The sequence below is a fragment of the Lynx rufus genome, unplaced genomic scaffold, assembly GCF_022079265.1.
Source record: "Lynx rufus isolate CCGP_SWC_20201006 ecotype Redwood Valley unplaced genomic scaffold, mLynRuf1.p SCAF_28, whole genome shotgun sequence".
Classification (NCBI taxonomy): Eukaryota; Metazoa; Chordata; class Mammalia; order Carnivora; family Felidae; genus Lynx; species Lynx rufus.
The window spans coordinates 963,411-974,239 of NW_025814843.1; the positions used below are offsets into that span (position 1 = coordinate 963,411).

Here is a 10,829-nt window from a genome sequence, read left to right on the forward strand (position 1 = left end):
GATAAAAATTATATGATCATCCCACTAGATGCAGAAAAGCATTTGACAAAATTCAATATCCATTTTAATAAAAACTCTCAACAAAGCAGATATAGAGGGAATGTACTTCAACATAATACAGGTCATTATGACAAATTCACGGCAAATACTCTACTCAATGGTGAACAGCTGAAAGCTTTTCCTCTAAGAGCAGGAACAAGACAGGATTTTTATTCAACATAATATTGGATGTCCTAGCCACAGCACTTAGGCAAGAAAAAAAAATTGGAAAGGAAGAAGTAAAACTGTCACTGTTTGTAGATGACATGATATTATATATAGAAAACCTTAAAGACTCCACCAAAAAACTGTTAGAACTAATAAACAAATTTAGTAAAGTTACAGGATACAAAATCCTACACAAAAGTCTGTTGTATTTCTTTACATTAGTAATGAACTGTCAGAGAAATTGAGAAAATTTCATTCATAATTGCATCAAAAATAATAAAATACCTTGGAATAAATTTATCCAAGGAGGTGAAAGACCTGTATATTAAAAACTATAAGACCTTAATGAAAGTGAAGAAGATACAAATAAATGTCAAGATATTTTGTACTCATGAATTGGAAGAATTCATATTTAAAAAATTTTCATATTATCCAGGGGCGCTGGGTGGCTCAGTTGGTTAAGCGTCTGACTCTTGGTTTGGGCCTTTAGGTCATGATCTCATGGTTTTGTGTGTTCGAACCCTATAGCAGGCTCTGTGCTGGCAGTGTGGGGCCTGCTTGGCATTCTCTCTCCTTCTCTGTCTGCCCCTCCCCCACTCATGCTATCTCTCTTAAAATAAATGAATAAACTTAAAAAAAATATATTCATACTATCCAAAAATAATTTACAGATTCAGTACAATTGCTATAAAAAAAACCATTGGTATTTTTCCACAGAACTAGAACAAACAATCCAAAAATTTGGAGCCACAAATGACCCCAAATAGCCATGGCACTCTTGAGAAAGAAGAACAAAGCTGGAAGTGTCACGCTGCCTGATTTCAAGCTATGTTGCAAAGCTATAGTAATCAAAACAGTATAGTCTTGACATAAAACTGACACCTAGATCAATGAAACAGAATAAAGAGCCCAGAAATAAACCCATGCATGTGTGGTCAATTAATTTAGGACAAAGGAGTCAAGGATAGATAATGGAGAAAGGACAGCCTCCAAGAAATGGTGGGAAAGTTGGACAGCCACGTGCAAAAGAATGAAACTAGACCACTGTCTTACAGCACACACAAAAATTAACTCAAAATGGATTAAAGACCATAATGTATGACTTGAAACCTTAAAACAGACGAAAAATAGGTGGTTAACCCCTTGACATACATCTTGGCAGTGATTTGAATCTGGCACCAAGACAAAGGCAACAAAAGCAAAAATAAACAAGTGATAACTACATCAAACTAAAAAGCTTCTGCACAACAAAGGAAACCATCAACAAAATGAAAAGGCAGCCTCCTGAATGAAAGAAAATAATTGCAAAAATGATATCTAAAATATATAAAGAACTCATACAACTCCATAAGAAAAAACAACCCCCAAACCAAACAATCTGATTAAAAAATGGGCAAAAGATCTGAAAAGGCATTTTCCAAAGAAGATACACACATGGCCAACAGGTACGTGCAAAGATGCTCAACATGATTAATTATCAGGGGAATGCAAATCAAAACCGCAATGAGGTGTCATCTCACACCTGCTACATTGGCTGTTGCCAAAAAGACCAGCAATAGTAAGTGTTGGCGAGAAATGTAGAGAAAAGGGAGCCCTTGTGCACAGTTGGTGGGAATGCAAATTGGTACAACCACTCAGGAAAACAGAATGAAGATTCCTCAAGAGATGAAAAACAAAACTACCGAATGATCCTGCAATTTTACTTCTGGGTATTTATTCAGAGAAAATAAAAACAGTAATTTGAAAAGATATATGCACCCCTTTGTTCGTTGCAGTATTATTTACAATAGCCGAGATGTGGAAACAACCTGTGTCCGTTGATGGATGAATGGATAAAGAAATTTAGTTATTATACACAATGAAATGACTCAGTCATAGAAAATCTTGCCATTTGTGACAACATGGATGGACCCTGGGGGCATTATGCTGAGAGAAATAAGTCAGACAGACAGAAACAAATACTGTATGATCTGTCTCATATGTGGAATCTGAAAACAAACAAACAAACAAAACAACCCAAGCTCATAAATGCAGAGAGCAGGTCAGTGGTTGTAAGAGGTGGGGGATGGGAGAAATGGATGAACTGTTTGTTTTAGTGCAAACAAATAAAATTTAAAAAGCTAATGTTTAAAAAAAATATTTTTAAAAGGGGGGCTCCTGGGTGGCTCCGTTGGTTAAGTGTCTGACCTCGGCTCAGGTCATGATCTCACAGTTCCTGAGTTCGAGCCCCGCGTCAGGCCCTGTGCTGACAGCTCAGAGCCTGGAGCCTGCTTTGGATCCTGTGTCTTCCTCTCTGCCCCTCCCCTACTCCCGCTCTGTCTCTCTCACTCCTCAAAAATGAATACACGTTAAAAAAATTTTTAAAAGACTTACTATAAAGATACAGGAATTGAGACAAAATGGTATTGATGGAAGGAGAGACACATAGATCAGTGGAACAGAACGGAGAGCCCAGAAATAGACTGCCATGAATGTAGCCAACTGATTTTTGTCAAAACAGCAAAGGCAGTACTGTGGTGCAAAGGTAGACGTTTCAGCAAATGGTGCGGAAACAGCTGGACATCCACAGGGGGAAGAAAGCTGTACATAGACTTTACACCCTTCACAGAAATCAGAATAGAGCTCTCAATGTAGAATTTAAATCTGCAAAACTCTTGGAATATAAATAACCTAGGAGAAAGTCTAGACGACCTTGGATAGGTCTTTTGAAATACAACCTTGGATTTTTTAAATACAACACCGAAGGAACGATTCATGAAAGAAATGGTTGGTTAAGCTGAGCTTCGTTAAAATGAAAGACTTCTGCTCTGCAAAAGATATTGTCAAGAGAATGAGAAGACAGGCCACAGACTGAGAGAAAATATTTGCAGAAGACATAACTGATACGGGTCTGTTCTCTAAGATACATAAAGCATTCTGAAAACTCAACAATAAGCAAGTGGGTAGCCTGATTAAAAAATGGTCTTGGGGCACCTGGGTGGCTCAGTCGGTTAAGCATCTGACTCTTGATTTCAGCTCAGGTCATGATCCCAGGGTTGTGGGATCGAGCCCCGCGTCTGACTCTGTGCTGAGTGTGGAGCCTGCTTGGAATTTTCTGTCCCCTTCTCTGCTCTCCTCTCCCCCACTAGCACGCTCTCTCTCTCTCTCTCTCTCTCTCTCTCTCTCTCAAGATAAATAAATAAACATTTTTTTAAAAAAAGAAAACTTTAAAAAATGGGTTTAAGACCTAAACAGACACCACATCAAAGAGGATTTACACTCAGCAAATAAGCACATGAAAGTGTGCTCAATATCCTTTGCCATTAGGGAATCGCACATTAAAACAACAGTGAGATGCTACTATGCACCTGTTAGAATGGCCAAAATCCAGGACGCTGACAACACCAAATGCTGGAGATGTGGAACAGCAGCAGCTCTTGTTCATTGCTGGTGGGAATACAAAATGGGGCAGCCACTTGGAGAACACAGTTGGGCACATCCTTACACAAGTAAACACACTCTCACTGTGTGATCCACTAATCACACTCTGTGGTATTTGTCTAAATAAGTTAAAAACTTGAGTCCACGGAAACACCTGTGTGCAGATGTGTATAGAAGCCTTATCCATGATAGCCAAAACTTGGAAGCCACCAAGATATCCTACAGTAGGTGAATGGATAATAAGCTACGGTACACCCAGGCAATGAAATATTTTCAGCCCTGAAAAGAAATGAACCGTCAAGCCATGAAAAGACATGGAGGAACCTAAATGCATGTTACGAGTGAAAGAAGCCAATCTGAAGAAGCCAAAATAGCAGAGGATTCCAATTATATGACATTCTGGAAAAGGCACAATTATGGAAGCAGTAAAAAGATCAGTGGGGAGGGAGGGATGAATAGATGGAGAGCAGATTTTCAGGCAGTGAAATTATTTATGGCAGATACAGGTCATTATATATCTGTCCAAGTCTATTCAATGTACAACACCAAGAGGGAACCCTCACATAAAATATGGACTTTGGGTGATAGCGATGTGTCAACATAGGTTCACTGAATATAACAAATGCCCCCCTCTGTTGCAGGATGTGAATAATGGGGGAAGTTGTGCATATGTGGGGACAGGAATTATACGGGAACTCTCTGTACTTTGTGCTCAATTTTGCCGTGAACCTAAAAGTGCTCTAAAAAATAAATTAAAAAAAAATAGTGTGTCTTTGTGTCCCTTTCAGTCAGTCCCTTTTCCCTGCCCTTTCCCTCTCTGGGTATTGTTGGTAGGAGTGAACTACTGATGTGTTCATTCCTACAGTTTTGCCTTTTATGGAAAGTCGTATAGTAGGGACTCATACAGTTTGTGTCTGGCTTTCATTTGAAGGCATAATACTTTTGAGGGGCGCCTGGGTGGCTCAGCCGGTTAAGCACCCGACTTCGGCTCAGGTCATGACCTTGAGGTTTATGAGTTTGAGCCACACGTCGGGTTCTGTGCTAACAGCTCGGAGCCTGGAGCCTGCTTGGGATTCTGTGTCTCCCTCTCTCTCTGCCCCTCCCCCACTCACACTTTGTCTCTCTCTCTCTCTCTCTCTCTCTCTCTCTCAAAAACAAAAATAAACATTTAAAAAAAGTAAAGGCATAATACTTCTGAGATTCACTGATGCTGTTGCATGCATCAGGACTTTATTCCTGTCTGTTGCTGAACATATTTCTGCTCTATGACTGGATCGTCATTTGTTTATCCATGTGCCAGTTGATGGACATTTGGGATATTCGTAGCTTTTGGCTGTTGTGAATAAATTTCCTGTAAACCTTCATGTCCACATCTTTGGGTGGACATATGCTTTCATTTCTCCAGGGCAGATACCGAGAGTAGGATTGGCTGGGTTGTATGGTGGGTGTGTGTTTCACTTCTTTAAAGTTTGTTTGTGTGTTTACTTATTTATTTAAAGAACATGCACATGAGCCAGGGAGGAGCAGATAGAGAGGGAGAGAGGCACTGTGCTGTCAGCACAGAGCCCAATGTGGGGCTCGAACCCACAAACCATGAGATCATGACCTGAGCCGAAACCAAGGGTCAGAGGCTTAACCGACCGAGCCACCCAGGCACCCCTCAATATTTTTAAATTTCAGGGGCGCCTGGGTGGCGCAGTCGGTTAAGCGTCCGACTTCAGCCAGGTCATGATCTCGCGGTCCGTGAGTTCGAGCCCCGCGTCGGGCTCTGGGCTGATGGCTCAGAGCCTGGAGCCTGCTTCCGATTCTGTGTCTCCCTCTCTCTCTGCCCCTCCCCCGTTCATGCTCTGTCTCTCTCTGTCCCAAAAATAAATAAACGTTGAAAAAAAAATCATTTAAAAAAATATTTTTAAATTTCAGCTGTTTTAGTAGGTTCCTAGTTATCTGTGTCTGCAGTTTGGATCTGTGTTTCCCTAATGACTAACGATGTTGAGCATCTCTTCTGTGCTTATTTGACCTCTGTATACCTTCTTTGATAAAGTGTCTACATTAAAAAAAATTTTTTTTAATGTTTATTTATTTTTGACAGAGAGAGAGGGAGACAGAGCATGAGGGGGGAGGGGCAGACAGAGGGAGACACAGAATCCCAAGCAGGCTCCAGGCTCTGAGCCATCAGCACAGAGCCCGACACGGGGCTCAAACTCACGGACCGTGAGATCATGACCTGAGCCGAAGTCGGACACTCAACCGACTGAGCCACCCAGGCACCCCAAGTGTTTACATTTTTTGACTGATTTTTCTTGGGCTGTTTGTGTCTTCGTCTGAGTTGTGAAAATTCTTTGTATATTCTACATACAATTCCTTTATCAGATAGCAGATTTTACAAATATTTTCTGCCAGTCTGTGGCTTGTCTTTTCCTTCCCTTAACTGTGGCTTTGGAAGAGCAGTGTTTATAATTTTAGGTTTTATATTTAGGTTATGGCCCATGTCAGGTTACTTTTTATATATGGTAAGAGTTAAAAATAAAAGTTTTTGTGTGTCGGGTTGTTTTTCGTTTTGTTTTGTTTTTTTTCTTTTTTTGGCCCGTGGATGCCCAGCTGTTCCTCTGTTGAATTACCCTGGTACCTTTGGGTGTGTTTCTTAAATATATTCTGTCTCTTTGATCTAAATGTCTATCCTCATGTGAATATCATTCTTGGTTACTGTAGTTTTAGAGTAACTCTTGAAAACGATGTGAGTTCTCCAACTTTATTCATTTAAAAAACTGTCGGCTGTTCTAGGTCCTTTGTATTTCTCTATACATTTTAGAACCAGCTGTCAATTTCTACAAAAAGCCTGGTGGGAATTTGATTGAATTGCATCTTATCAGTGGAGGCTAATGACGTTGAATCTGCTGAGCCATGAACATTCATACAAAATGACAATTTCTTTAGATCTTTGAAATTTCCTTCAGGAATATTTTGTATTTTTTCAGCATACAGGTCTTGCACACATTTTGTTAAATTTATTCCTGTTTTGCTTTTTTCGTTTTTGTGCATTTTTTTTTTTTTGCATAAAGCCTGTCCTTATTTTTTTTTAAGATTTTTTAAATGTTTATTTATTTTTGAGAGAGAGAGACAGAGACAGAGACAGAGACAGAGACAGAGCACAAGCAGGGGAGGGGCAGAGAGAGAGGGAGACAGAATCCGAAGCAGGCTCCAGCCTCCGAGCTGTCAGCACAGAGTCCGACGCGGGGCTCGAACTCACGAACTGTGAGATCATGACCTGAGCCGAAGTCGGACGCTTAACCGACTGAGCCACCCAGGCGCCCAAGCCTGTCCTTATTTTTAAAGTATTTTTAAAAAATTTTTGGAGATTGTGGTAAAGTGCACATAACATAAAATTTACCATCTGAGGGGCGCCTGGGTGGCTCAGTCGGTTAAGCGTCCGACTTCGGCTCAGGTCACGATCTCACGGTCTGTGAGTTTGAGCCCCGCGTCGGGCTGTGTGCTGACAGCTCAGAGCCTGGAGCCTGCTTCGGATTCTGTGTCTCCCTCTCTCTCTGCCCCTCCCCTGCTCATGCTCCATCTCTCTCTGTCTCAAAAAAAAAAAAAAAAAAAATTAAAAAATTAAAAAAAAATTTACCATCTAAACTATTTCTAAGAGTAGAGTCAATCTGTTTCATGTTTATTTTTGGCGCTATTGTAAAGGTATTGTTTCTTTCGTTTCAATATCCAAAGGTATAGAAATACAAGTGATTTTTGCGTATTGACCTAGTATCCTGCCATCTTGCTAAACTTCTTTATTCTAGTAGCTTTTTTTACATATAATGCAAGGCTCTCAACGTTTAACTAAAGTAACATCTATTAACTACTTACTACGTGTCAGGCATTACTCTGTGTCCTACGCAGATTTAATGTGATCATAACCACACTGCAAAGACACAGGTCTTAGAAGATTAAATGGTTTGTTAAAGTCCCGCAGCTCAGACACATCAGAACCACAGGAGAGGAGAGATGAGACCAGCAGTGGCACCCTTTGTCCAGCTGCCTTGTATGAGCACTTTCTATGTGCCAGGCACTGTGCTAAGACTTTTACGTACATTGTCCCATTTAATCCCCAAAGGAGTCCCGTGAGGTAATACTCCCATTACCTCCACTTTCCCATCTCCCCTGCTCATGCTGTCTCTCTCAGAAATAAATAAACCTTAAAAAAATTTTTTTTTAAAAGATGATGGGTGGTGACAGGCCGCCTGGGTGACTCAGTCGGTTGAGCGTCCGACTTCAGCTCAGGTCATGATCTCATGGTTCATGAGTTCGAGCCCTGCATTGGGCTCCCTGCTGTCAGCACAGAGCCTGCTTCGAATCCTCTGTCTCCCTCTGTCTCTGCACCACCCCCTCAAAAATAAATAAACATTAAAAATAAAAGGTGCAGGAGGCCTTCATAGCATGAGTGTTGGGTTGAGTAGGCCAGGCATGTGCAGGCTTGGAGCTGGGGTGCGGGCAGCCTGGGTTTGAGCCAGGGTTCTGCCGCTTTCTAGCTATGGGGACATGGACAAGTCCCACCATCTCCTTGAGTATGTTTCCTCTGCTGCCACTGGGATCATCACATCTTGATGGCGGCCCTTCCTCCTGGAAGAAGCCTGGCTGTGCCCCAGCCGTGTCTGTGCCCAGGCCTGACAGCCCCTTCCTCTCCCCCTCCCTGTTTGTGTTCCAGTATGCCTGGGTGGAGAAGCACTTTGGCTCCGACTTTCTGGATCAGATTGTGCTGGCCACAGACAAGACCGTGGTCTCTGCCGACCTTCTCATAGATGACCGGCCAGACATCACAGGCAAGTGGCCTGCTGCAGGTGAGGAGCAAGTGTGGAGAGCTGGGAGCCACTGGGACCGACAGCATGCAGGGCTGGCCTCACGGCCCCTGTCCTGAGTGGTCCCCACTTAATCACCAGATGTGTATTAGGCCTTCAGCCTCCAATGCTCCCCTACCGGGAAGGCAAGGTTATTCTCAGCATCCAGCAGCATCTGGCCTTGGAAGGGGTGCCCCTGGGAGTCGGGAGAAGCAGGTCTCAGCTCCTGGGGTAACTCGTCGGATGAGTCCCTTTTTACCTCATGTAAAATGAGGACCAGGCCGGCCTCCAAACATTTGTTTTTAGCAACAAAGCTGTTTTTTCCCCCCAAGGGCAATGTGGACTGAACCTGCTGGAAAACAGAAAAGCATAATGTGTCTAGTTGAAGGAGCTATATTTGTCCCTTTTGCTGATGGGTGACTCCCTCCCTCCCTCCCTCCAAACAAACAAACCTTATACCACCTTCGAGGGGAGAGGGGAAATTCATCAGCGCACCTAACTGGGTAGGAAGGCTTCTGCTGCGGTAAATCTAGGAACTCAAACACCAGTCAGAATTCGGTTTCTTTTATCTCCTGACTGCTCTGCTTTGCCTTTGTACTCGGTCAGGCTCCCCTGGTAGCCATCAGGGCTTTCAGAGTTAACGCCTATTCTTTTGGTCACCTCAGTGGGAGAATACAGAATATCGCTTCCCTAATGGCCTTTGGAGCTGGCTCGGGAAACACACCCATCTATCTCCACACGGGTCACAGTGTGGCCAGAGGATGGGATTCATGCGTGTGCCCACCCCTGACCTCCCAAGCCACGTGCTTCCACAAGGAGAGTCAGGGCACGTGGGGGGCACGGAGCCCCGCCCAGCTTCTGTCTCCGACCACGGGGAGCAGGGGGGAGGCCTGTGCAGGAGGAGCCGGGGAGTCAGGCTGTAACCCGGGGGACAGGATCAGCACCAGAGTGCTGGTGTGGACAGGTGGACCTGAGGGATCGAAGGTTACCCACGGTCGATAGGTGGGAAGCTGCGAAGCCGGCACTGGCCAGCGAGGGAAGGCCAAGCACGAGGGAGGGGAAGGGCAGGGCGTCAGCAGGGCTCAGCTCTGAGGGCGGCCGTGGTGAGAACGACCACCACCATCACCACCACCACGGAAGCCACCGTTTGCTTTGGGTCCCCTGGGGGCCGTCCCAGGTGCTCCTCCGCGTGGCCCATCTCATTTAACCCTTGCAACCCCCCTGTGAGCCGGTGCTGGCGCAGTCAGCACTTGACCGACGGGGAAGCCGGGTCTCAGAGAGGCCCGCTGTTGCTGAGGACGCCCCGGGCCTCCTGGAGCCGGCCTCAAGTGCTGCTTTCCCGCCCACAGGGGCCGAGCCGACCCCCAGCTGGGAGCACATCCTCTTCACGGCCTGTCACAATCGGCACCTGCAGCTGCAGCCTCCCAGCCGCAGGCTGCACTCGTGGGCAGACGACTGGAAGGCCGTTCTGGACAGCAAGCGGCCCCGCTGAGCTGGACTGTGCTCCGTCCGGGCTTCTCTGCAGGGCCCCTGGCCTCAGGGCTCCCACCTCAGGGCCTGTGGGGGGGGGGGAGGGCTAGTGTTCTGGCCCGGGGCTCCCTCTCCGATGTCCCGGGCCCACTGCATGTCTCCCCCCTTTCCCCAGCCCTGCCAGGCCTTAAACTGATCTCGGGGCAGGGCTGGCCCAGGGGCCCTGGACAAGACACGTGCCCCCCGGGGGATGCAGGCTGACCTCAGGCCACGGCCGGGCTGCTCAGGGCTTGGGGCTCCAGACCGGAAGGAGCCGAGGGTCCAGCAGGCCTCCCCCACCCCTCAGGGAAGTCCCCACTCCCGGGTCTGCGGCCCATCGGCGAGGGTGCCAGCAGTGAGGTGCTTCCGGAGTGAGAGGGCCCCGAGCCCTCATTCTGAGCTGCAGCCCCTTCCCTGCCTGCCCGCCTGGTCCCTGCTCCCCTAGGGACCCACCATGGATTCAGCAGACACCCCGAATTCCAGGGCACGCCCGTCTCCAGGCACCGCACGCCATCCTGCCTTTGACCGGCTCCGAGGTTTCTTGTACCTCCGGCCCTGGGGCCCTGCTCGGGGCACAGCACAGTCAGCAGGCTGGAACGTCTGCTGAAGGCCTGGAAAATAAATGCTGTTCACGTGTCACTCAAGGAGTGGCCACCTCTAGCCCTTGCCCTGAGGTCCTCCGGCGTCTGGCCCCTGGGAGCCCAGCTGCACATCTTGGGGGGTTGCCCCCCACACTGATGAGGGGGGCTGAGGAGCCTCCCCGCCCATCGCCATGGGTGCTGCAGGTGCTATGTGGGACCAAGGAGGGATGGGCAGGTGGAGAAGCTGGCGGCCATAGTGGTCCCCTGAGTAGACCCTCCACCACGC

At 46.3% G+C, this 10,829-nt stretch overlaps 1 protein-coding gene across 2 annotated transcripts in view; it reads left to right on the forward strand.

The window, feature by feature from the left end:
• NT5M (5',3'-nucleotidase, mitochondrial) overlaps positions 1-10,622 on the forward strand; it is a 32,941-nt gene extending 22,319 nt beyond the window's left edge. The window contains exons 4-5 of one of the 2 annotated variants that reach the window (XM_047089829.1): positions 8,324-8,438; positions 9,803-10,622. In XM_047089829.1, coding sequence (XP_046945785.1) covers positions 8,324-8,438; positions 9,803-9,945 — 258 coding nt within the window. In that variant the 3' untranslated portion in view covers positions 9,946-10,622. Of the gene's footprint in view, positions 1-8,323; positions 8,457-9,802 lie in introns of both variants that reach the window. The other variant, XM_047089827.1, reaches the window with a different exon arrangement.
• Positions 10,623-10,829: the final 207 nt, after the last annotated feature.